Source organism: Somniosus microcephalus, chromosome 5, assembly GCF_052327205.1.
Source record: "Somniosus microcephalus isolate GS21.2 chromosome 5, FLI_Smic_1.0, whole genome shotgun sequence".
NCBI classification, from domain to species: domain Eukaryota; kingdom Metazoa; phylum Chordata; class Chondrichthyes; order Squaliformes; family Somniosidae; genus Somniosus; species Somniosus microcephalus.
The window spans coordinates 208,392,266-208,419,094 of record NC_140991.1 but is presented as its reverse complement, the minus strand read 5'-3'; the positions used below and the strand labels follow the sequence as shown (position 1 = coordinate 208,419,094).

At 42.7% G+C, this 26,829-nt stretch overlaps 1 protein-coding gene across 6 annotated transcripts in view; it reads left to right on the top strand.

The window, feature by feature from the left end:
* tax1bp1b (Tax1 (human T-cell leukemia virus type I) binding protein 1b) overlaps positions 1-26,829 on the top strand; it is a 188,662-nt gene that overhangs the window by 64,092 nt on the left and 97,741 nt on the right. For all 6 annotated transcript variants that reach the window (XM_085988623.1, XM_085988627.1, XM_085988624.1 and 3 more), the window contains exons 6-8: positions 6,527-6,675; positions 8,503-8,593; positions 20,494-20,679. In XM_085988623.1, coding sequence (XP_085844749.1) covers positions 6,527-6,675; positions 8,503-8,593; positions 20,494-20,679 — 426 coding nt within the window. The remainder of the gene's footprint in view (positions 1-6,526; positions 6,676-8,502; positions 8,594-20,493; positions 20,680-26,829) is intronic.

Here is a 26,829-nt window from a genome sequence, read left to right as displayed (position 1 = left end):
CGGCAGTTTTGAGGGAACGGCAACAGCTCGGTCCCGTCGGTGCCGGATAGCACAAAGTTTCCTGTATTGTACTGTATTTGATTTTGGTGGATATCCTGGAATAAGACTTAGAAGTGTAAACATGTAACTAAGTTAAGATTTGAGAATAAGGATCTCTGATAATAGAATTGTAAGATTTCTGGTTTTGGAACTGTTAATGTTGCGATTGAAACACCTACTGTAATTACGTGTCGGTTCTTTAATAAATCTATATATTTTTAGAATTGTCTCACATAATACTTCTGTATCAAACTCGCGAACTCAATCTCTGTACGCTCTTTGGTGAGGAGCTGCAGAATTCTGGGGGGGTTTTCCGGACCCTCATAATATCCAGAACGTTACAGTCTAGCTAAACTTATTAAAAGTGCTATCTGGAGGACGGTAACATCTTCAGGTTGTTCCTTTCCTTTAGGGAGAGATAGTCTGGACCTTTAGACCCAATTAAGCATCTTTAGGATTCGACTACCTCAAACTTTAGTTGAAAGTGAACGTCTGGGGAATATGCCTGATCCGGGGTGGCCCTAAAGGACTAGAAATAATCCCTTCACGCCATGGCTTCTTCGGCAGCATCTACCAAGCCTGCTACCTCCATCACCTATAATGACAATGGCAGCAGGTGTATGAGAACATCGCCACCTCCAAGTTCTCATCCAAGTCACACACCATCCTGAATTGAACACATTGGACACCGTTCCTTCATCACTGCTGGGTCAAAATCCAGGAATTCCCTACCTAACTGCATTGTGGGAGAACCTTCACTACACGGACAGCAGTGGTTCAAGAAGGCGGCTCGCCATCATCTTATGACGACAATTAGGGTTGGGCAATAAATGCCGCCCTTGCCAGCGGTAGCCACATTTTGAAAATTAATATTAAAAAAATACTGGCTGTTGTTAAACACCACAACAGCTGCTATAGTGAAAACCTTTTAATATACCACTCAGAGGTAAAACTAACTGCATAAAATTCACTTTGCAAAATTTGTAATGTGAAAAGTAATGAGTATCTTGGAGTGTTCAAGCTTTCATTTTTAATGCGTGGAAATTACTTTAAGGGACGGAATTGTCTTCCAATGCAGTCAAGCTGCTTTACCTAGCACTTGATTTTCAAAGGATTGCAGAGCCTTCCAATATGTCCATGATCTGCCTGCTAAAGTTTGCTTCTGTGCCTGTTCGCAGAGCATGTGTTGAAGGTAAAACCAACTGACTACTATACCTGTTTTGGTTCAGGTTGCAAACGTAAATCAAACCTAATTATTCTGGTTCAAACTGTTGACAAAATATAGTTTCACTTGGAGTATTTCAATCTGAATTTAGAGTTTTGTACAAATGTGGCAAACATTTTAGGTTTTGACTAACCAGTTATATTTATTTGACATGTAATTGGAGGTAAGAGTAGAAATTTCTGTCAGTTGAGGATGGGCTCTGAAATGGGTCATGTTGACAAATACAGCAGTTGAAACCTTTCATCTCCCTCTGACACTTCATGAATCATCAAAGTTAACAAGGCCAATATTTCATCAGAGCTCAGGGGAAGGGCAAGAAAGCAGGCTTACAGAAAATGGCCACATCAACCCTGCTAAGTTCTTGAAATGTCATTCTAACAGTATTGGCTGCTGTCTCCTGCTGTAAGTTTGAGCCAGTGCTTCAAGCAGCAAGACATTTGAGAGCATAAACTTTTATTTCCATAGCTGTACCAGGAATGCTAAAGAGTTTGGATCATTTTCACAGCTTGTGATCCAAGGCCACGTTTCTGATATGGGAAAGCAATTTCAGATGTATGCTTTTGATGGCATTTGTGATGGCTAGCAACTTTGATCATTTCAACAATGACATTGTTACAGCCTAATTATCTTTATTTTTACCAAATTTAAGCATGTATTTCTCAAGACATATTTCTTGGGTTTGGGTTTACTCATTTTCGTTGTATAGTTAAGTTGTACATCTTTAAATTTGCATCATGCTACTATCATAAACCTTTGGGATCACCCCTTATGTTTATTAACCATAGCTTAAGAGTTTTCAAGATATTTTTAGAAGTCTAAAAATTTGATGTTATTACAAGCTTTAATTCTGCTACCTTTGATATTGTTTTAACACAGTGTGCAAAATATCATGCATTCTGAAATTTTTTTCATTGCGCAACCTATATATTGCCACTAACTTTGTATGTTAAAAACTATTCAAAAAGCATAAGAATGTTGATATTTTCTGTGGGATAGAAAAGGATATTGGAAAGATCACTTAAAAATAAAAACTCTCAAATTATTTTGCAATTGATTAATTGTTAAATTGTTATCTGTAGCGATTTCATGGAGGTGTAGAATGGCTGTTGTGTTTAAAATATTTTCACAACAGTAACCAACTAGATGAACAATTGTATAGCGTCAGTGATCTGATTTTTTTCCTGGTAGGTGTTTACATGAGGAGTCAAGACCAAGTGTAGTTTTCAGGTGAAGCAGGGTTAGGTGCAGGGAATAATTGGACCAGGGCGCACAGGCACAATTTAGTTCCTGTTTTAAAGTTGTATACATTCTGGGTTTTTCTTCAATTTCCATTATAAATTCCTAAACATTGCAACAGTGACGGTACTTCAAAACTGCTTTGTTTGTTGTAAAGCGCTTTGGGATGTCATGAGGTTGTAAAAGGTGCTATATAAATGCAAGTCTGTCTTGTATCCACATATACGTCTTTCGGATGAGATGTTAAACCGAGGTCCCAGCTGTTCTCTCAGGTGGACATAAAAGATCCCATGGTACTATTTCGAAGAAGAGCAGGGGAGTCATCCCCGGTGTCCTAGCCAATATTTATCCCTCAATCAACATTAAAACACATTATCTGGTCATTATCACGTTGCTGTTTGTGGGAGCTTGCTGTACGCAAATTGACTGCCGTTTCCTACATTACAACAGTGACTACACTTCAAAAAGTAATTCATTGGCTGTAAAGCGCTTTGGGACATCCAGTGGTCGTGAAAGGCTCTACTGTATATAAATGCAAGTCGTTCTTTCACATTTATAATGGAAACTGCCTATGTAATCTTGTTATCCTGTAGTACCACCCTCCTGCCAGTGGTAGTGCTACAGTGTGTCATGTTTACATAGGCATTTTGTATTATAAATGTGGGTATAGGAATTTATAATGGATCAAGTTGATGGGAAGTGTGCACAGATATAAAATGTTTAGCATAGAAAGATAAATTTTGGCTGTATGGCTTCATCTGACTACTCTCCCTATCTCTGCCAATTTTCTTCCTTCCTTCCTAGAGCATATTGGCACCTATCACTCATTAGTACCTCAAACTTAAGATAGCTTTGTTCCAAGTCTGTCAAGGTACAGAAATGATTTGTTAATGAAGAAGTTTGATGGGGGGGGGGATGGATACAATAATGTTCAGTCTCTCCCTTGTGAGCAAACCTAATACTGAGGAGATTACAAATCTTCAAATGTCTGCATAATGCACCAAAACAATATAGGAATGAAAAGTTCTGAAGTAGCCATATCTCGTGACATCTTGTGAATGGAAACATGTTGTGAATCATCAAAAATGTTTTGTAGTTGAGATTGTTTATGCAGATAGTGTAGTATGCAAGGATAAGAATTAATGCAGGATTTATTTTTATTGAATGTAAAGTGTCATGTTTAAGTATATTACAGATGCCTGGAGAAAATGGTGTGCTGCTATGAATCTATCCATTCCTGATTGTCAGTTTTGTCATTTAGAGTCAGACAGCCATATGTTTACTTAAAAGTGGAAAAAATATAAATGCCTAAAGTGCATAAGCTTATGAATAAATTGTGGTGCTGTACATTTAGTTTGGTGTTTTATTTGTTACTACAAGCAGAGTGTTTTTGGAAAGTGCTTTATAAGGCTGACAGTAGATGCTAGATAACAAGCAGAAGTGGAAACTAAAAGACTGGGGGTGAGGCTTACTCAAGAAAAAAAAAAAAAGGGTTATGAAGAGTCTTTCGGAGGCAAGAAGGAAGGTGGCAAGGTGGATGGTTCCGGGGAGGATGTTCCAGAGGGCAGGCATATGTAGTGGCTGAATGAATAGCCACCAAAAGTAGCAGAAAGGAAGTGGGGGAACAAGCAGTAACAAGGTGTCAAAGAAGTGGAAGGTGAATAGGGGGACATGTAGCCAGTGGATAATGCTGAGATAAGGTGGGATGAGAACACAGAAATATAAATCTGTTGGCGCTTGAGAAGGATGGGTGTAATGGAGTGTAGGACTTTGAGTGAGGACGTGGACTGTGGCATCTAAATTAGTTGTAATTTGTAGAGCTTGGGAGGCCAGCTAGGAGAGTGTACAATAAGTCTAGCCTTGGAGATAAAAATATGGGCTGGAATTTTGGCAGCATGGGGTACATAGTAGGGGCAAAGGCAGCCGGTGTTGCAGATAGGAGAAAATGGTCTTGGTAATGGAAAGGACAAGGGGAGGAAGCTTAGTTTGGGGTTGAACAGACAGCCTGAAAAGACAGTCAAGGAGGTTGATGATTTTGGGGGGGTGGGGTGGTTGTGATCCAAAGAGAATAAGCTGGAGGAAATCGTAGTTTCTCCAGGTCTTAAATTTGTAGCAATACCCTTGAAAGCAGAGGAGAAGGCAGACAGGTAAAGCTGGATTTGGTCAGGTGTATGTGGGAGCAGGCTCCAGGCTTCACACATGATGTTGCCAAGGGACAGCATATATAAATGATGATGGTGTTGGGGATAGTGCCCTGGGTTACACTGGAGATCATGCGGGGTGTTGGGGATAGTGCCCTGGGTTACACTGGAGATCATGGTGTTGGGGATAGTGCCCTGGGTTACACTGGAGATCATGGTGTTGGGGATAGTGCCCTGGGTTACACTGGAGATCATGCGGGGTGTTGGGGGAGTGCCCTGGGTTACACTGGAGATCATGGTGTTGGGGATAGTGCCCTGGGTTACACTGGAGATCATGCGGGGTGTTGGGGGAGTGCCCTGGGTTACACTGGAGATGATGGTGTTGGGGATAGTGCCCTGGGTTACACTGGAGATGATGGTGTTGGGGATAGTGCCCTGGGTTACACTGGAGATGATGGTGTTGGGGGGAGTGCCCTGGGTTACACTGGAGATCATGCGGGGTGTTGGGGATAGTGCCCTGGGTTACACTGGAGATCATGCGGGGTGTTGGGGATAGTGCCCTGGGTTACACTGGAGATCATGCGGGGTGTTGGGGATAGTGCCCTGGGTTACACTGGAGATCATGCGGGGTGTTGGGGATAGTGCCCTGGGTTACACTGGAGATCATGCGGGGTGTTGGGGATAGTGCCCTGGGTTACACTGGAGATCATGCGGGGTGTTGGGGATAGTGCCCTGGGTTACACTGGAGATCATGCGGGGTGTTGGGGATAGTGCCCTGGGTTACATATATAAATGATGATGGTGTTGGGGGGAGTGCCCTGGGTTACACTGGAGATCATGGTGTTGGGGATAGTGCCCTGGGTTACACTGGAGATCATGCGGGGTGTTGGGGATAGTGCCCTGGGTTACACTGGAGATCATGGTGTTGGGGATAGTGCCCTGGGTTACACTGGAGATCATGCGGGGTGTTGGGGATAGTGCCCTGGGTTACACTGGAGATCATGCGGGCAGAGGAGAGAAGCAATTGACAGTGATGTAATGTCTTTGCTGTTTCAGTTATGAGTGAAACCAAGAAAGAGTGGTGTTGTGGAGGTAGATTGAAAAGGAGAAACTTGAAGAGGGTTAAGTAGCCAACTGTATGAAAGGCAGCAGAAGTCGAGGAAGATTAGATCAGGTTGGAGTGTTTCAGATAGGGAGTGCTGGGAAGGATGGATGTATAGTTGCGAAGCAACGTGTTCCAGGACTTTGGAACCAGAAAAGGTTGGAAGTTGGAAGAGAATTGAGGGTATTCAGGAAGGGTTTTTTGAAGCGTGTAATAATGGACTGTAAACGACTTGGAGACAGTCCTAGAGGATAGGAACAGATTGATGATGTCAGTGAACCTGGGCTGAGGATGGGAACTTGGATAGTCAAGAGTGGGATAAAGGATAAGGTGAGTTTCATGAGAGTATGAAGTGTTGAGAGGAGGAAAATGCAGAGTATTGGATTGGTCACTGCTTGCTCAGGAGGAGGACAGAGGGAGGACTGCGAGCTAAAGTGGCAGAGGAGATAGAGGGAGCTAGCTTTAATTATGAAGAATTGAATCAGTTCCTTGCATTTACTGTCCAAAGTGAGGATGAAGGGTGGGTGGAGAGGGACCAGAAGATTGTAAAGAATTTCTTCTCATTACAATGCATAATTTTACAAAATTATAATGCATGATGGAACAGTTCAGTAAGTAAAGAACGTACATGTGGAAGATTGCAGCAGTTAAATGCACCTGTGTATGGAATAATAATATTCAAATGAGTGAAATTATTTGCTGTGCTATAAATTCAAAATGTAATGTGTTGCCTTGCTGAATTCTCTTGTTAACAGGATTTTTTTTTTAAATTTGTATGACTAGGATCTCTTTCAAAGTTCAGAAGCTTTGAAAATTGAGAAAGAAGACATTGAGAAAAAGTATAAAGAAGCTGCTGCAAAAATTACTCAACTTGAAGAAGACATAGTAACTGCTAATCAGAAAGCCATTGCAAAGGAAACTGAATTAGACAGGTATGAAAAATGTTGATGTGCTGTGGTGTTATTTTCCCATCTGGGTTCATAATTATTGGAGCAGTTCATGATTTGCAATGGATGTTTAGTGTTTAGCCCTTCATAGTGTACCAGTATGTCCCATAATTTATAATTGTGTCTCATCAGTACTACATTCTCTCCCCCACCACCATATTGCTGTTCTATTTCCTCCTCCTTGTTTTCCTGGCAACATCCTTTTCCAAATGGTATTTTCCTATAGCGGCTATAATATTTCATGAGCAATACCAATTTTTTTTCCTATTGCTAGTATGGACACGGAACCATTACAGAGGTAAGTTTCAATCAAACTGAGGAGAAAGGACTCAAAAAGTCTATATGTGGTGGGATGGGAAGGGAAAGCAAATAAAGAAATTAGCAGGAAATATTGGAGAAAGAAATGAGGAAAGTGAAATGAAAGTCTTAAAGAATATGAAAGATGTCAAGAGGAAGAAGAATTAAGGGAAAAATGTGAAGTATGAAATTAGAATAATATAACCCAAATATTAGAATAAAATTAATAAATGAGATGGAGAAGAAGTAGTATGTTTCTTTTTAAACCTTCAATGATTTTATTTAGTATGTCATCAAAGTATGATTTACTTCAGGATATTTCAGTCCACTGTCTTGAAAGTTCATCAGCTGGAACAAAACTAAAGTGCCATATTGGGTAGGAATCCTAATCTGTACATATCAGTATTGAGTTGAAATTGGTAATTTTACTAAAGAGGTTCGAGGTTACAGGTATGTATCTGAAGTGTTCAATCGTCAATATAGCACAGCAGAAAATATTGAAATACTAGGTGCAGGAAAAAAAAGTGCTTTTCTGATGGGCTCAGATAAGGAACTTAATCAAGACTGATTTGCTTGAAATACATATCCAACAGAACCAATTCAAACACTGAAATTTGAACCAATCACAATGCTCAAGTTTATTTTTTCAAACTAGTTATAGCTGCCATCCTGATTTCAGCTGAATATGTAACAAATAAATAATGTAAGAAATCTAAATTAAATATTATTAAACTTGTATCCAGAAAATACAGACTTGTCTTCCTCGTTGAGGTCTAAGCTTCAGCTCTGCTTCAGTCCAGAGTTAGAAATTATTCGCATCTTAAGCAGCTTTTGTAAAGTGATAGTTAAACAGATATTGTTTGTGAGATCTGTATCGGTTAGTATCAGCCACATCATATTTTTACCTCATGCTGGTCAAGTGATGTATTGCTTTAGTAAACTTGCTGTATTACAAAAATAGCCAAATTGTTGTGACATTTAGGCTACAATGTTGCATTGGACTTGAGGACTGCCTGCTGTGCTGCAAAATTATTTGGAAAAATAGAGAAGACTCATCATTTTACCACTTTAGTAGAACCTAGACTAAAAAAAACAAGGTGCTAAAACATGTGTAATGGATTGCAAGTTAACAAAAAACAAAACTCCAGACTTTTTTGCATACATATTATACATGTCTAAATCTAGAGTCCTGACTTCAGTAAGTTAAAGATTCCATCCAATTTCAACAAAAGTTATCAAATTCCTTATAAGGTATTCATTTTTTTTGTTGCAAGGTGGAAACTTTTCATTTTGTGACAGTCTGAATTTGTGCCGTGCTACAGATGTTCAGTTAAGGTTCTGAGCACAAAAGTGTTGAAGATGTACTGTGAAGCACTGCAGGAGGACAAATTTTATTTTTTGGTATTTAAAAAAGTTTTTGTAAATTGGACCCTTTTAGATCACTGTTGCATTTAGATGTCAGTTATATTTTCTAGAGCTATATATTGTGACCTAAATGTAAAATTATTTCCCCAGCATAAAGCATAAACTGAGAAGACTAATTGTTGAAAAGGAACAACTAGAATTACAGCTGAAGAATGAAAAGGATGAGAAAGAGCTATACAAGGTAAAATTTATGTCAGATACTATGACCATGCAGACAAACAAGGCCATCTCCTTGCTTACACTACAAAATCAAGAAACCAATATTCAAATCCCAGCATTATGTCTCCAAGATTGTTTCCTAATAATAAACCCTGACCATATCGACCTGATCTTCAAAATTTTACACAGCCCAAAATATCAAAAAAGAGATCCTTAAAGGAAGACCTCCAGAACTATCTCTGCACTGACTTCCCTCTCTTGACTTCACCATGCACTTGGACACAAATAGACTTTATCATCTCACTGAAAGACACCCAAAAGGCAATAAAATGAACTTAGGTGGCTAAGGTTCTGTGCTCTGGTAGGTACCTGACAGAGACTTTTGCAAGAACTAGCTTCCTTACCCCTTAATAAGAACATAAGAAATAGGAGCAGGAGTAGGCCAATCGGCCCCTCGAGCCTGCTCCACCATTTATTAAGATCATGGCTGATCTGATCCTAACCTCAAATCTATTATCACTCTCCATCCCACCCGAACCCATGTGATCTCCCGGGAGAGGCGAAAAACCAGATTTAAAAAAAACAATGGCCAATTTGGGAGAAAAAATCTGGGAAATTCCTCTCCGACCCATCTAGGCGATCGAAACTCGTCCAGGAGATCACTCTGTCCCTATATTTTCTACAGTACTTACCTTCTGTAAAGGCGATCTCCACCCCAGCCAGGAACAGGAATAAAACCACCTCCTGAAATCTAACAGAATTAGAACACAAGAAGTAGGAGCAGAACCAGGCTACACGGCCCCGGGGCCCGCTCCACTACCCACAGGGCCACGACCATTCCGAACCTAGACTCATGTCCAATTTCCTGCCCGCTCCCCGTAACCCTTAATTCCCTTTACTTCTAGGAAACTATCTATTTCTGTTTTAAATTTATTTAATGATGTAGCTTCCACAGCTTTCTGGGGCAGCAAATTCCACAAACCTACCACCCTCTGAGTGAAGAAGTTTCTCCTTATCTCAGTTTTGAAGGAGCAGCCCCATATTCTAAGATTATGCCCCCTAGTTCTAGTTTCACCCATCATTGGGAACATCCTCACCGCATCCACCCGATCAAGCCCCTTCACAATCTTATATGTTTCAATAAGATCGCCTCTCATTCTTCTGAACTCCAATGAGTAGAGTCCCAATCTACTCAACCTCTCATCATATGTCCACCCCCTCATCCCCGGAATTAACCGAGTGAACCTTCTTTGTACTGACTCGAGCGCAAGTAAGTCTTTTCTTAGTATGGACACCAAAACTGTATGCAGTATTCCAGGTGCGGTCTCACCAATGCCTTGTACAACTGCAGCAATACCTCCGTGTTTTTATATTCTATCCCCCTAGCAATAAAAGCCAACATTCCATTGGCCTTGATCACTTGCTGCACCTGCATACTAACTTTTTGAGTTTCGTGCACCAGGACCCCCAGATCCCTTTGTACTTCAGTACTTTCCAGTTTCTTGCCATTAAGATAATAACTTGCTCTATGATTTTTCCTGCCAAAGTGCATAACCTCACACTTTCCAGTATTGTATTCCATCTGCCAAATCTCTGCCCACTTACTTAGCCTGTCTATGTCCCTTTGCAGGTTTTTTATGTCCTCCTCACTCACTACTTTCCCTCCCATCTTTGTATCATCTGCAAACTTTGATATGTTACACTCGGTCCCCTCCTCCAAATCGTTAATATAGATTGTAAAGAGTTGGGGACCCAGCACTGACCCCTGCGGAACATCACTAGTTACTGATTGCCAGTCTGAGAATTAACCATTTATCCCAACTCTCTGCTTTCTGTTAGAGAGCCAATCCTCCACCCACGCCAGAATATTACCCCCAATCCCATGATTTTTTATCTTGAGCAATAATCTTTTGTGTGGCACCTTGTCAAATGCCTTTTGGAAGCCTAAATACACTACGTCCATCGGTTCCCCTTTATCCACCCTGTATGTTACTTCCTCAAAGAACTCAAGCAAATTTGTCAAACATGACTTCCCCTTCATGAAACCATGCTGAGTTTGTCCTATTAAATTATGTTTATCCAAATGTCCCGTTACTGTCTCCATAATAATGGACTCTAAAATTTTACCAACCACAGATGTTAGGCTAACAGGTCTATAGTTTCCAGCCTTCTGCCTGTTAAGTCTGTGTGTTCCAGTTGTATTAAGATTAATTACTGACACAGACTACAAGAATAAAGTTCAACAGGTCTTTACTAGTTGGAGGTCAGGACTATACTAAATACAATATCACTACACAGTACTTATATACCGGTGGTCACCACCGGTATTACGTATACAGCAGCCAGAGAAAGTAGTACATCTCTTAAGGTGGAACAGGCTTAAGTTCTCTTAAGGTGGAACAGGTTACATACACCACACTGCCTACTACCCTTTTTAAATAAGGGTGTTACATTAGCAGTTTTCCAATCTGCTGGGACCTTTGCTGAGTCCAGGGAGTTTTGGAAAATTATTACCAATGCATCCACAATCCCTACCGCCACTTCCCTCAAGACCCTAGGATGTAAGCCATCAGGTCCAGGGGATTTATCCGCCTTGAGTCCCATTATTTTACCAAGTACCACTTCTTTAGTGATTTTAATCGTATTTAGCTCCTCCCCCCCCCCCCCCTAGAGCCCCCTGTTTGTCCAGTGTTGGGATATTCTTAGTATCATCTACCGTAAAGACTGATACAAAATATTTGTTCAGCATTTTTGCCATCTCCATGTTTCCCACCATTAATTTCCTGGTCGCATCCTCTAAGGGACCAACATTTACTTTAGCCACCCTTTTTCTTTTTATATAACCATAGAAACTTTTGCTATCTTTTTATATTTTTTGCTCATTTACTTTCATAATCTATCTTCCCTTTCTTAATCAATCTTTTAGTTATTTTTTGCTGTCTTTTAAAGACTTCCCAATCTTCTATCCTCCCACTAGATTTGGCTACCTTATATGCCCTTGTTTTTAGTCGGATACTATCCTTAATTACTTTACTTAGCCACAGATGGCTATCTTTTCTTTTACACCCTTTTTTCCTCAGTGGAATATATTTTTGGAAGTTGTAAAATAACTCCTTAAATGTACTGTTGTGTATGTGTGTTGATAGAGACACTGAAGACAGGAGTTGGTTTCATAGGTGTTTACTAAACAAAGTCTGGAGGGGAACTAACTGATACAACACAATATACAGGCTTATATAGCCCGAGTGGCCATTACCGGCATTACAGTACACATGGGGCTCTTAAAGGCACATACACTACAATTCCTCCCCTTTTAGCCAACCAGTACATAATATTTTAAGTAATTATTAATTACATGTTACAAGAAAAATAATCTACACATTGCTGCAGTTAATTAATTATAAGTCAGTCTCTCTGGAGGCTTCCTGACTCGGTCCGGATAACGCCTCGGTGGTGTAGTAGTTTCTGGTGGTGTAGTAGGTTCTTTTGGCAAGGCTGATTCGGCTTGAATGCCAGTGTCGGGTTCATCGGGTTCCAGTATCCCCGGATCGGAGGTAGATATGGGTATCTCTACTTCATCGTTAGGCGTATAGAGTTGTGGTGTAGGTTGTCCCTTTTCGGATGACTCTATGATTTGGTCAGCATGGCGCATTATTATGCTTTCTCCGATGTCCACGGTATACATCAGCGGTCCTAGTCGTGTGCAGATAGTTCCAGGCTGCCATTTCTCGGTACGGTAGTCCCGGGCCAAAACTTGTTGACCTATCTGAAAGGTTCTAGTTGGCCTTTCATTCATGCCTTGAAATTGCCGGTTCTCCACGTCCCTTCTGATGTTGGGCTTGATCAAATCCAGCCGGCATCTTAGGCTTCTATTGAAGAACATCATGGCGGGAGTTTGGTTTGTAACCATATGTGTTGCATTCCTGCATGCAAACAAGAAGTTATCCACCTTGTGCTGAAGTTTTATGTCTTCATTACCCATGGCCTTTATGGCCTTCTTGAAGGTCTGGACAAACCTTTCAGCCAATCCATTGGTGGCGGGATGGTATGGGGCGGACGTGTAGTGCTTAACCCCATTGTTTTTTTAAGAACTTCCTGAATTCTTCGGACACAAATTGCGGTCCATTATCAGAACAGATCTGTTCCGGCAGCCCATTCCTGGCAAATATGGTCCTTAATACTGTGATGGTTTTTTCCGTGGTGGTGGAGGACATCCTTATTACCTCCGGCCACTTGGAGTGTACATCAACCGCGATTAAGAACATTGAGTCCATAAATGGACCAGCAAAGTCGATGTGTACCCTTTGCCAGGGAGATGAGGGCCATTCCCATGGATGTAGAGGGGCTTGGAGTGGAGCGTTTTGGACCTTCTGGCATCCTAGGCAGCTCTTGGTCATTTCTTCGATGTCTCCATCGATACCTGGCCACCATACAAACGCCCTGGCTAGGTTCTTCATTTTCACTCCACCCAGATGCCTCTCGTGAAGCTCCTTTAGAACCTTATCCTGGAGTTTGGGTGGAATCACCACTCTGGATTCACACATCAAGGTTCCTCGGCACACTGACAGCTGTTCTCTTCTTTGCGAGAATGCTGGCAACAGTGGTTCGCCATGTGCTGGCCATCCCTTCACTGTTAAATCGTAGACTCGTGAGAGAGTCGGGTCATTTCTAGTTTCCCTTTCAATGGCAGAATTTGTTACTGGTAGACATTCGACTATGGTAGAGTGGAAAATCTCCACTGGGTCTACAGTAGGTGCTTCTTCTACCGTTGGCAACGGTAGGCGCGATAACCCGTCAGCATTCCCATGCTGTTTTGATCCTTTGTATTCTATGTTGTATTGGTGTGCCCCTAGAAAAAGGGACCACCTCTGTAGCCTTTGCGCTGTCATAATGGGAACACCCTTTTTAGGGTTGAATATGGAGATGAGGGGTCGATGGTCAGTCAACAAGGTAAATTTTTGTCCGTGTAGGTAATGGTTGAATTTCTTCACTCCCCATACCAGGCTGAATGCTTCCCTGTCGATCTGGGCATAGTTACGCTCAGCTGAGTTCAATGAGCGTGACGCAAAAGCTATCGGCCGTTCCGAGCCATCAGGGAATTTATGCGATAATACTGCTCCCACGCCGTAAGGGGATGCATCGCACGCCAGTCTGATTGGCAGTGATGGGTTGTAATGAGCCAACACTTCCTTGGACGTGATCAAGCCTTTGCATTTATGGAAGGCACATTTACAGTCTTCGCTCCATTTCCAAATTACTCCTGTTTGTAACAGTTCATTAAGTGGGTGTAGAAGAGTTGATAAGTTCGGTAAGAATTTATGATAGTAATTTATTAATCCCAGGAACGACCTTAATTGTGAAACATTTTCAGGTGCTGGGGCTTTTATGACCGCTTCAATTTTTTCAGGTGACTTATGCAACCCTTCCTTATTAATTATGTGGCCACAATATGATATTTGATTTTGGAAAAATTCGCACTTGGGGCGATTGGCTCGTAGGCCCCGTTCTCTCAGCCTAGTGAGCACCTGCTCCAAATTGGCAAGGTGCTCGTTGTCGTTTTCTCCTGTTAGAAGGATGTCATCTAGGTAGCATTGAGTCCCCGGAATCCCTTGGAGGACTTGCTCCATTGCTCTTTGCCAGATAGCTGGAGCGGATGCTACTCCGAAAACCAGTCGATTGTACTGGTACAGACCTTTGTGTGTATTTATCGTGAGATATTTTTTTAGAGGCCTCTTCAACCTCCATCTGTAGATATGCCTGTGCCAAATCAATTTTGGTGAAACGTTTCCCTCCGGATAGTGAGGCGAAAATATCTTCTATCCTGGGAAGAGGATACTGTACCGTGTGAAGGACCGGGTTTACAGTCACCTTGAAGTCTCCACAGATGCGAATTTTTCTCTGTTCTTCAGATTTATCATTATTCAATGCTTTCTTCATGACTGGAACGATGGGTGTTGCCCACTCGCTCCAATCTATTTTGGATAATATGCCTGCCTTTTCCAAATTCTCCAGCTCTGCCTCGACTGCTGGACGAATTGCGTATGGCACCGGTCTTGCCTTAAAAAACTTGGGAATTGCTGCATCTTCCACTTTTATTGAGGCGGTGATGCCTTTCAAGGTTCCTAGTTTCTCTTGAAACACTTCTTTGGCGTTGGCCAAGATGTCTTAATCGTTCAGGTATGACGTCATCATCGTTTTTTTTCTTACTGGTCACCGTCAGTGCCTGAATGGAGTGCCAGTCTAAACGTATTTTCCTGATCCATTCACGTCCCAACAGCGGTGGACCACCATCTTGTAGAATGTATAAATACAACTTTTGTATTTCCTTGCCGTTGTATACAACAGGCACCCTTATTTTTCCTTTGGGGTATACTTTCTGCCCCGTATATGTTTTCAAGATAATGGATGTGTCTTTTAAAGGTATATGCGGAAATAGCCACTCGTAATCCCGTCGATTTATGATGGTCAGAGCTGATCCTGTATCTAGCTCCATTTTAACTGGGGACCCTGCTATCGTGAGGGTAACCCAAATGGTCTGGTAATCATCTTTGGCAATTACATTATGTAATTTGAGACAGCTTAGTCTCTTGTTTTCGGAGTCGCTATCGCTCTTCTGGTCTTCGGAGCTACTGTCCGTCATCATTTGTACCTTTCTGTACTTTTCTTTATTGATTTTTTTCCTGTCTGTGGATTTTTTTTGTCCAGATCGGCATACCCGTGCAATGTGTCCAATCTTTCCGCATTGCCTGCATGCTTTGTCCTTGAACCAGCAGTCCCTCTGGTCATGGGTGGATCTGCCGCAGTGATAACATCTCTCGAAACCCTGTGTCATTTCATGGTTGCCGAAGTCCTGTGTCTTTTGTTGTATCTCTGCAGCTCCTCTTGCGGCTGCTTCGTATGATACAGCCATACTGAAAGCCTTGTCCAGTGTTAAATCTTTTTCAGAAAGCAGCCTTTTATGTGTTCCTTCACTTAGGAGACCGCAGACGAATTTGTCTCGAAGATAATCTGCTAGTCCTGCCCCGATTTGGCAGTGTTTTGATAGCTTTCTTAATTCGGTGAGGTAATCAGCGTTACTTTCATTCTTGTGTTGATTTCTCTTGAATCGTTCCGCTATCAGCAGCGGTGTTGGGTTTAAGTGCTCCTGTAGGGTATCAACAATTTCTTTAAAATTCTTGTCCTTTGGTTTGGCTGGAGTGATTAAATTTTGTAACAGCCCGTATGTCTTTGCGCCCACTAGATTTGGCTACCTTATATGCTCTTGTTTTTAGTCGGATACTATCCTTAATTACTTTACTTAGCCACGGATGGCTATCTTTTCTTTTACACCCTTTTTTCCTCAGTGGAATATATATTTTTTGGAAGTTGTAAAATAACTCCTTAAATGTACTGTTGTGTATGTGTGTTGATAGAGACACTGAAGACAGGAGTTGGTTTCATAGGTGTTTACTAAACAAAGTCTGGAGGGGAACTAACTGATACAACACAATATACAGGCTTATATAGCCCGAGTGGCCATTACCGGCATTACAGTACACATGGGGCTCTTAAAGGCACATACACTACATGTACACCACTGATGTACCGTCTTACCCTTTAATCTATTTTCCCAGTCCACTCTAATCAATTCCGCTCTCATTCCTTCATAGTCTCCTTTATTCAAGCTCAGCATGCTTGTTTGAGATCCAATCTTCTCACCCTCTAATTGAATATGGAATTCAACCATGTTATGGTCACTCATTCCAAGGGGATCCTTTACTAAGACATTCCACCATATCACTATTTTCAGTGTAACCCAACACATTTGTAGAGAAGTAATTTCCCTGATCTTCAGAAAAGACAATGGTCCTAATCAATGTACCTACTGTACCTAGGCTCATTTCCCTCTTGAATTTTGACACAAACTTGTGAACAAAAATAATCACCACACACATTAAGGCTGCAATCAAAGAACTGGTTCAATCTGACCAAATAGGTATTTACAGTACACACTCTTTCATCATCGCTGTACATGACATGCAACTCTGACAAAATAACAATGCTCTCCTCAGATGTCTTTATTTTGAACATGAGAAATTTCAGTTACTAAGGGGGGAAATGGCCACCACAAATCGTATCAAAATGCATTTTTGAGTGATATGTATTCTTAATATTTATAATTGATCATTTGAAATGTATTTTTCATACCATTATAGTTGCAACAATGTTGTACAACTGTAAAAATTGGGCACGGGTGGCATTAGGACCACGCAATCCTGCATTTGCACAGTTCAAGCCAGTCTGAGGCTCCAAGTGGAAGCAGTGAAAGGATACCTAAGCAATAGTAATAGCCCATCCCTGATTACTTTGTCAGCTATTTTATATTACCTATTGCAAAGGTACCTTTTTACAATTGCATGTGTGTGGATCTGACACCTGATTACGTAGGCGATTAAGCTCTGGAATTCCCTCCCTAAACCTCTCCGCCTCTCCACTTCTCTTAAATCATGCTTGACTAATGTACTGGAATTTTTTGAGGATGTAACTGGTAGAATAGATGAGGAAGAACCAGTGGATGTGGTGTATTTGGACTTTCAGAAGGCTTTCGATAAGGTCCCGCATAAGAGATTAGCGTGTAAAGTTAAAGCACATGGGATTGGGGTAAGGTACTGACTTGGATAGAGAACTGGTTGGCAGACAGGAAGCAAAGAGTTAGAATAAACGGGTCTTTTCCCGAGTGGCAGGCAGTGACTAGTGGGGTACCGCAGGGATTGGTGCTCAGACCCCAGCTATTTACAATACATATAAATGATCTAGACGAGGGAACTAGATGTAATATCTCCAAGTTTGCAGACGACACAAAGCTGGGTGGGCGTGTGTGCTGTGAGGAGGATGCAGAGAAACTCCAGTATGATTTGGACAGGTTGGGTGATTGGGCAGATGCATGACAGATGCAGTATAATGTGGATAAATGCGAGGTTATCCACTTTGATGGCAAAAACAGGAAGGCAGATTATTATCTGAACGGCAATAGATTGGAAAAAGGGGAAGTGCAACGAGACCTGGGTGTCCTTGTGCACCAGTCGCTGAAGGTAAGCATGCAGGTGCAGCAGGCGGTTAAGAAGGCAAATGGTATGTTGGCCTTCATAGCGAGAGGATTCGAGTACCGGAGCAAGGATGTCTTGCTGCAGTTGTACAGGGCCTTGGTCTTCTTATCGTGTCCACGGACAGTGTATACATAGCCCAGCCAGAACTGGACACATTTTTGCGCCTTGTTGTTGAATTCGGCAAGATCTGCAACAGTGCAGGGTTCCTCTAACGATGGGCATTGCAGGAGATGTTGCATAGTCTGTGCCTCAGTTCCACATTCACAAGTTGTCGGGCTGGTTGAATATCCCCATTTGCTTAGTGACACCTTTGAGCAACCTACACCGGTCCTAAGTCTGTTAAGGCACTTCCAGGTTGCCCAGTTGCAATTAGCTCCTGGGGGAAGGCTTTCATCAAGTAAAATTTCCATCGCTGGAGGTTGTTCAAGACTGGCGAGCCGGTCTTTCCACAAGGCGATGCGGGCTTCAGATGAGGTTGATTGTAATGGAACAACACTGTTCATGAAGCTCTTTCTTGACTTTAGGCGGCTGGGTGTAGGTGTATGACAATGCAGAGGGTGTCTCTCATCTGATGTTTGACGGAGTTGCTCTTTCTTGCTGGCTACCGTTCTTATATCAGGGGAAGCGATACCCACCAGGATATATAGGCTGTTGGTGTTTGTTGGTTTTAAGCAATCTGTGATAAATCGGCAGCTTGCATTCAGAACGGCATCCATCTTCTTGGCATGAGTAGACCTGGGATGTAGTGTACTCTGCAACCTCGGGGGATCTTCCTTCTAGCTGTTTTTTGGACAGCTTTTGCAAAGAGGTTGTAGTGCTCAGGTAGTAGTTTAATGCGTTTAACCTTGCGGCCAAGTGCTCGTGTAAAACCGTTCCAATTGGCCTTCTTAAAGTTGAAGCGCCTTTTGAATGGTACGACGGTTGGTAACACTGCTGCATTTACCTGGATGCCAATAGGACGGTGTTGTGTCTGTGGTATTGGGTCTGTGACAAGCTTCTTGCAGAGGCCAGCGATGTCGTTGCTGGCAATGGCAAGATCTGGATTATATCTGCACTTCCAGCGGGCACTGTGGAAGGAGGCTGGCAATTTAGGATCGTGGATGAGACTAAGCTGGTTAGCGTCCATCCATTCTTCGACTGCTTCTCCATCGTTGTTAGTCTCATTGTACCCCCATTGCGTACTGTGGCTATTAAAGTCTCCAATGATGATCTGTGGTTTATTGTGCAGGTTGGGTACAGGGTTAGAGAAGCTGAAATCTGTGCCAGGTGGCTTGTACACTGAGGTCACTACTACTTTGCTCAGCTCTGTGGTTAGAATTTCGATGTTGTCCTCCTCTGTTTTAGAAGTGGCTTCTACAACTGAACCAGCTCTAACAAATACAACACTGCCATATTGTCGATGCGGTCTTTCAATAGCCAGGACCATTCCTGGTATTTTTGGGCGGTTGTTCTCACTTCCTCTATGTGTCTCCTGCAGGCAGAGGACATCACACTCCAACTCATTGCATAATGTAGCGAGGATGTTTTGTTTAGCTATAGAGAACCCTTCAACATTAGCAGATATAACAGTCAATGCCAGTCTTGAAAAAGACCCGTGTTTCTTGGTGAGTATTGTGTGCAGTTTTGGTCGCCTTATCTGAGGAAGGATGTTCTTGCCATGGAGGGAGTGCAGCGAAGATTCACCAGACTGATGCCTGGGATGGCAGGAATGACGTATGAAGAGAGATTGGGTCGATTAGGCTTATACTCGCTGGAGTTTAGAAGAATGAGAGGGGATCTCATTTAAACTTATACAATTCTAACAGGACTAGACAGACTAGATGCAGGAAGGATGTTACCGATGGTGGGGGAGTCCAGAACCAGGGGTCACAGTCTAAGGATAAGGGGTAAACCATTTAGGACTGAGATGAGGAGGAATTTCTTCACCCAGAGAGTGGTGAACCTGTGGAATTCTCTACCACAGAAGGCAGTTGAGGCCAATTCATTAAATATATTCAAGAAGGAGTTAGATATATTTCTTAAGGCTAAAGGGATCAAGGAATATGGGGAGAAAGCAGGGACAGAGTACTGAATTTGGATGATCAGCCATGATCTCATTAAATGGCGGAGCAGGCTCGAGGGGCCAAATGGCCTACTACTGCTCCTATCTTCTATGTTTCTATGCTTCTCCCTCCTCCTTTAAGGTGCTCCTTAAAACCTACGTCTTTGACCAAGCTTTTTGTCACCTCCTAATATCTCCCTATGTGGCTTGGGTGTCAAATTTTATTTGATAGTCGCACCTGTGAAGTGCCTTGGGACGTTTTACTATGTTCAAGGTGCTATATAAGTGCAAGTTGTTGTTGTAGGTAGTATTTAGTATCATTGTCTAGTAAAATGTAGCGGCCCAAACCAGCCCTTTGCACGGGGCTACCACAAGACAAATGCTGCTCCTGATTGAGTAACATTATAAATTAGTACTTCAACTTCTCGTTCAGTTTTGAAATGTAATTTTATTCTGGTACTTTGAAATAAATACTGAACCTCTATAACAGTTAATTTTAATAAAGGTTTCTGTTATGCTCATAACATAAAATTGCAGATTCTGTGCTGCAGTCGCTATAGGGAAGTTAATCCGTTCAAATTCCACTATCCCAGCATAGATCGTGAACATTCCTACTTTAAATCCATTATCGTTTGGTTTGAAGCAATCTTGCAGGCAGTCACTTTTGGAATGTATGCATGATGCTGCTTTTCACATTTAATTTAGGTTTTAAAAATGCTCAACTGCTAGGTATTGATTTCTACTAGCCATCTAATCAAGTAATTACGCTTTATAACTAATTGTAATTATTTGCAGGTTCATGCAAAGAATACAGAAATTGAAAACACAAAGCTGGTTACGGAGATGCAGTCTTTTAAAAATCTGGATGCAAGTAAAGAGAGCATGTTGGCCCATTTCAAGGAAGAAGTGGGAAGACTACAACAATGTTTGTCAGAAAAAGAGAAATTGCAAAAGGAACTGTTAGTTAACTCTTCCAGCATGGTAAGAACTGGTATTTGGGAAGACAAACTTTTAAAATAACATCAGTTCTTCACAAAACATCGAGGTGCTTCAACCATCAATAGAGTGTTACCAGCACAGTTTCACATGTTCTACTACCTGTTTTGTCATACTTACTGCTTTGTATCTCAGGAGAAAGTATTATGTTAGTACAAGTGCTTAAGTCATACATTGTGTTTATTTTCTTTGGCGCAATACTTTCTTTATTAGCATGATTGGTAATTTACTTGTACGTGTGAGAAACTTAATGATTACCTATGTATGTGTGCTTGTGCTTATGGGATAAATGCACCATGTGGTGCAATATGAAGCCATACAGACCAGATGGTACTGGAGTGATTCCTGGTCTATGCTGGAGTTAGCCTAAGTGCCCATGGGCTGTGAAGGTGGGAAATTGGCATTGTTGTCCAGTGATCCCTGTTGGAATTTTTTTTAAATTCGTTTATGGGATGTGGGCGTTACTGGCAAGGCCAGCATTTATTGCCCTTCCCTAATTGCCCTTGAGTAGGTGGTGGTGAGCCGCCTTGAACCACTGCAGTCCGTGTGGTGAAGGTACCCCCACAGTGCTGTTAGGGAGGGAGTTCCAGGATTTTGTCCCAGCGATGAAGGATTGTTGATATACTTCCAAGTCAGGATGGTGTGTGACTTGGAGGGGAACTTGGAAGTGGTGGTGTTGCCTTGCACCTGCTGCCCTTGTCCTTCTAGGTGGAAGAGGTCACGGGTTTGGGAGGTGCTGCCAAAGAAGTCTTGGCGAGTTGTTGGAGTGCATCTTCTGGATGGTACACACTGCAGCCACGGTACGCCGGTGGTGGAGGGAGTGAATGTTTAAGGTGGAGGATGGGGTGCCAATCAAGCAAGCTGCTTTGTCCTGGATGGTGTCGAGCTTCTTGAGTGTTGTTGGAGCTGCACTCATCCAGGCAAGTGGAGAGTATTCCATCACACTCCTGACTTGTGCCTTGTAGATGGTGGAAAGGCTTTGGGGAGTCAGGAGGTGAGACAGTCGCCACAGAATACCTAGCCTCTGACCTGCTCTTGTTGCCACAGTATTTATGTGGCTGGTCCAGTTAAGTTTCTGGTCAATGGTGACCCCCGCGATGTTGATGGTGGGGGATTCGGCGATGGTAATGCCGTTGAATGTCAAGGGGTGGTGGTTAGACTCTCGCTTGTTGGAGATAGTCATGCCTGGCGCACTTGTGTTGCACGAATGCTACCTGCCACTTATCAGCTCAAGCCTGAACGTTGTCCAGGTTTTGTTGCATGTGGGTACGGACTGCTTCATTATCTGAGGAGTTGTGAATGACACTGAACACTGCAGTCATCAGCGAACATCCCCATTTCTGAACTTATGTTGGAGGGAAGGTCATTGCTGAAGCAGCTGAAGATGGTTGGGCCTAGGACACTGCCCTGAGGAGCTCCTGCAGTGATGTCCTGAGGCTGTGATGATTGACCTTCAACCACCTTCCTTTGAGCTAGGTATGACTCCAACCAGTGGAGCGTTTTCCCCCAATTCCCATTGACTTCAGTATTACTAGGGCTCCTTGATGCCACATTCGGTCAAATGCTGCCTTGATGTCAAGGGCAGTCACTCTCACCTCACCTCTGGAATTCAGCTCCTTTGTCCATGTTTGGACCAAGGCTGTAATGAGGTCGGGAGCCAAGTGGTCTTGACGGTACCCAAACTGGGCATCAGTGAGCAGGTTATTGGTGAGTAAGTGCCGCTTGATAGCACTGTCAATGACACCTTCCATCACTTTGCTAATGATTGAGAGTAGACTGATGTGTGGTAATTGGCCGGATTGGATTTGTCCTGCTTTTTGTGGACAGGACATACCTGGGCAGTTTTCCACATGTGGAGATGTTGAGTGAGGATATAACTAGTCTTGGATGTTATGTCCTTCATAGTTAAATAGCTTGCCAATGCCCACTGTCCATGAAGATTAACCATTTGCGCAAGTTGCTGCTGATGGCCAGTGAGTTGCACCCTTATGAGAATCCGTACCTTCAGATGTTTTTTGTGCAAGAAGTCTAAGAAGCAATAGGGAGAAAGTACCCACAGACCAAACGTTCTTCTGTTAATAATTCTGAGCGGAAATGAGGTGAGAAGCAATGTTCCGTGTAAAAAAAATTTTGGGCCATGTGGCCCCTTTAACAGGCTGCCATCTCACTGGCTATGCGGGACCCCTAGAGCGCTGCGAACATTGGTGAGGAGTGGTGCAATGTTGAGAGAAAGCACCAACTGATTAATTGTTCACGTTAAGCAATGTTTGGAGAATTCCTATCTCAAAATCAAAGTAAAGTTTTAAACGGCTAATTTAAATTCTCAAAAATCGTCATGTAGCTGTAGCTGCAGCTGTAGAGGCAACTCAAAAGGAGGATTTCGTTCCAGGTCTGATGTAGTATTAGTGAAGCTAACAAAGTGGAAGAGTTTGTGAGTAGAAGAGCATGATTACGACAGGAGTTTTCTGAACAAAAGTATAGGTATAATGCCAAGCCTGATCCTGCTCCTATTTCGTGTGTCTAATTCTGTTAGATTCAGGAGATGGTTCTGTGATAGTGGATTGGCGGTTAGGATCAGATCAGCCATGATCTTATTGAATGGTGGAGCAGGCTCGAGGGGCCGATTGGCCGACTCCTGCTCCTATTTCTTATGTTCTTATGTAAAATGGTGGGCTGGTGCTTAAGGAGATTATAAGAACATAAGAATTAGGAGCAGAAGTAGGCCATAACGGCCCCTTGAGACTACTCCGCCATTCAATAAGATCATGGCTGATCTTCGACCTCAACTCCACTTTCCCGCCCGATTTCCATATCCCTTGATTCCCCTAGAGTCCAAAAATCTATATTTCAGCCTTGAATATACTCAATGATTCAGCATCCACAGCCCTTTGGGGGTAGAGAATTCCAAAGATTCACAACGCTCAGTGAAGAAATACCTCCTCATCTCAGTCTTAAATGGCTGACCCCTTATTCTGAGACTATGCCCCCTAATTCTAAACTCTCCAGCCAGGGGAAACAACCTCAGCATCTACCCAGTCACTCCCCCTCAGTATCTTATATGTTTCAATGAATCACCTCTTATTCTTCTAAAATCCAGAGAGTATATGCTCAATCTCTCCTCAGTGGACAACCCTCTCATCCCAGGAATCAGCCTTTGTTGCACCGCCTCTAAGGCAAGTATATCCTTCCTCAGATAAGGAGACCAAAACTGTGCACAGTACTCCAGGTGTGGTCTCACTTTTCACACTGTGCCTTTTAGTTGTGAATTTTGCTTTGAGAAGCAAACGAGGAAATAACAGAGGCTCTGACCATTTTCCAATCCTCTCTGGCTACAGGTATGGTGCTGGAGGACTGCTAACGTTGTACTTTTGTTTAAAAAGGGAGAAAGGGATAAACCGAGTAATTACAGGCCAGTCAGCCTAACCTCGGTGGTGGGAAAATTATTGGAAAAAGGTCTGAGGGACAGGATAAATCTTCATTTAGAAAGACACGGATTAATCAAGGGCAGACAGCGTGGATTTGTTACAGGAAGGTCGCGTCTGGCTAACTTGAGTGAATTTTTCGAGGAGGTAACAAGGAGGGTCGATGAGGGTAGTGCGTTTGATGTAATGTATATGGATTTTAGCAAGGCTTTTCACAAGGTCCCACATGGTCACAAAAGTAAAAGCCCATGGGATGCAGGGCAGTGGCAAGTTGGATCCAAAATTGGCTCAGAGGCAGGAAGCAAAGGGTAATGGTTGATGGGTGTTTTTGTGACTGGGAGGCTGTTTCCAGTGGGGTTCCGCAGGGCTCAGTACTAGGTCCCTTGCTTTTTGTGGTATATATCAATGGTTTAGACTTGAACGTAGGGGGTATGATTAAGAAGTTAGCAGATGATACTAAATTCGGCTGATAATGAAGAAGAAAGCTGTAGACTGCAGGAAGATCTCAATGAACTGGTCAAATGGGCAGAACAGTGGCAAATGAAATTCATCCCGGAGAAGTGTGAGGTAATGTATTTGGGGAGGACTAACAAGGCAAGGGAATACACATTAAATGGTAGGACACTGAGAAGTATAGAGGAACAAAGGGACCTTGGAGTGCAGGTCCACAGATCCCTGAAGGTAGCAGGCCAAGTAGATAAGGTGGTTAAGAAGGCATATGGAATACTTGCCTTTATTATCCGAGGCATAGAATATAAGAGCAGGGAGGTTATGCTTGAACTGTATAAAACACTAGTTAGGCCACAGCTAGAGTACTGCGTGCAGTTCTGGTCACCACATTACAGGGAAGATGTGATTGCACTAGAGAGGGTACAGAGGAGATTTATGAGGATGATGACTGGACTGGAGAATTTTAGCTATGAGGAAAGATTGGATAGGCTGGGTTTGTTTTCTTTGGAACAGAGGAGGCTGAGGGGAGGCCTTATTGAGGTGTATAAAATTATGAGGGGCCTAGATAGAATGTACAGGAAGGAATTATTTCCCTTAGCAGAGGGGCCAACAACCAGGGGGCATAGATTTAAAGTAATTCGTAGGAGGTTTTGAGGGAAATTGAGGGAAATTTCTTCACACAGAGGGTGATTGGGGTCTGGAACTCACTGCCTGAAAGGGTGGTAGAGGCAGAAACCCTCACCACATTTAAAAATTGCTTGGATGTGCACTTGAACAGGGCTATGGACCAAGAGCTGGAAAGTGGAATTAGGCTAGATAGCTCTTTGTTGGCCGACACGGACACAATGAGCTGAAATGTCCTCCTTCCGCCTTGTAAATTTCTATGATTCTATGAGGCATGGTAACTTGCCCATGCATTTTTTCCTGGAGTACATTATTCCCATCATGAGTTGGAATATATATGTGTATATATATAATATATCTAGATAGAATCATAGATTCATACGGCATAGCAGGAGGCCATTTGGCCCATCATGTCACTGCTGGTTGTTTGAAGAGCTATCCAATTTGTCCCACCCTGCTCTTTCCCCATAGCCCTACAAATTTCTACTTTTCAAGAATATATCAATATTCCCTTTTGAAAGTTATTAAAACTCTTAACATCCACTTCCTGTCTGCATAATTTAACTCCTTGTTACGTTTTTGTCTCACTTTTTGTCAACTTGTTCCCGCTTATAAGTTCCCATGTCCACAGTTATAATGCCTATGTAAACTTGTTACCGATTGCACAATCTGACCACCGGTTCCCACAAATTGCTGAAAATGCATTTGGAATTTTTTCCCCTCAATAATTGAAACAAAGGTTACATTTTGAGGCGGTGGTGTAGTGGTTATGTCACTAGACGAGTAAGCCAGAGGCTCAGTCAAATGCTCTGAGGATATGGGTTCAAATCCCACCATGGCAGCTGGTGGAATTTAAATTCAATTCAATTTAATTCTGGAATTAAATGTTAATCTTAGTAATGACGACCATGATACCATTGTCGATTGTTGCAAAAACCCATCTGGTTCACTAATGTCCTTTAGGGAAGGAAATCTGCCATCCTTACCTGGTCTGGCCTACATGTGACTCCAGACCCACAGCAATGTGGTTGACTCTTAATGCCCTCTGAAATGGCCTAGCAAGCCACTCGGTTGTAAACAACCGCTACGAAAAACAATAAGAATAAAACCGGACGGACCACCCGGCATCGACCTCGGCACCGGAAACGACAACGGCAAACCCAGCCCTGTCGACCCTGCAAAGTCCTCCTTACCAGCATCTGGGGGCTTGTGCCAAAATTGGGAGAGCTGTCCCACAGACTAGTCAAGCAACAGCCTGACATAGTCATAATTACCGAATCATACCTTACAACCAATGTCCCAGACACCACCATCACCATCCCTGTGTATGTCCTGTCCCACCGACAGGACAGACCCACCAGAGGTGGTGGCACCGTGGTATACAGTCGGGAGGGAGTAGCCCTGGGAGTCCTCAACATTGACTCAGGACCTCATGAGGTCTCATGGCATCAAGTCAAACATGGGCAAGGAATCCTCCTGCTAATTACCGCCTACCGCCCTCCCTCAGCTGATGAATCAGCACTCCTTCATGTTGAACACCAATTGGAAGAAGCACTGAGAGTAGCAAGGGCACAAAATGTCCTCTGGGTGGGGGACTTCAATGTCCATCACCAAGAGTGGCTCGGTAGCACCACAACTG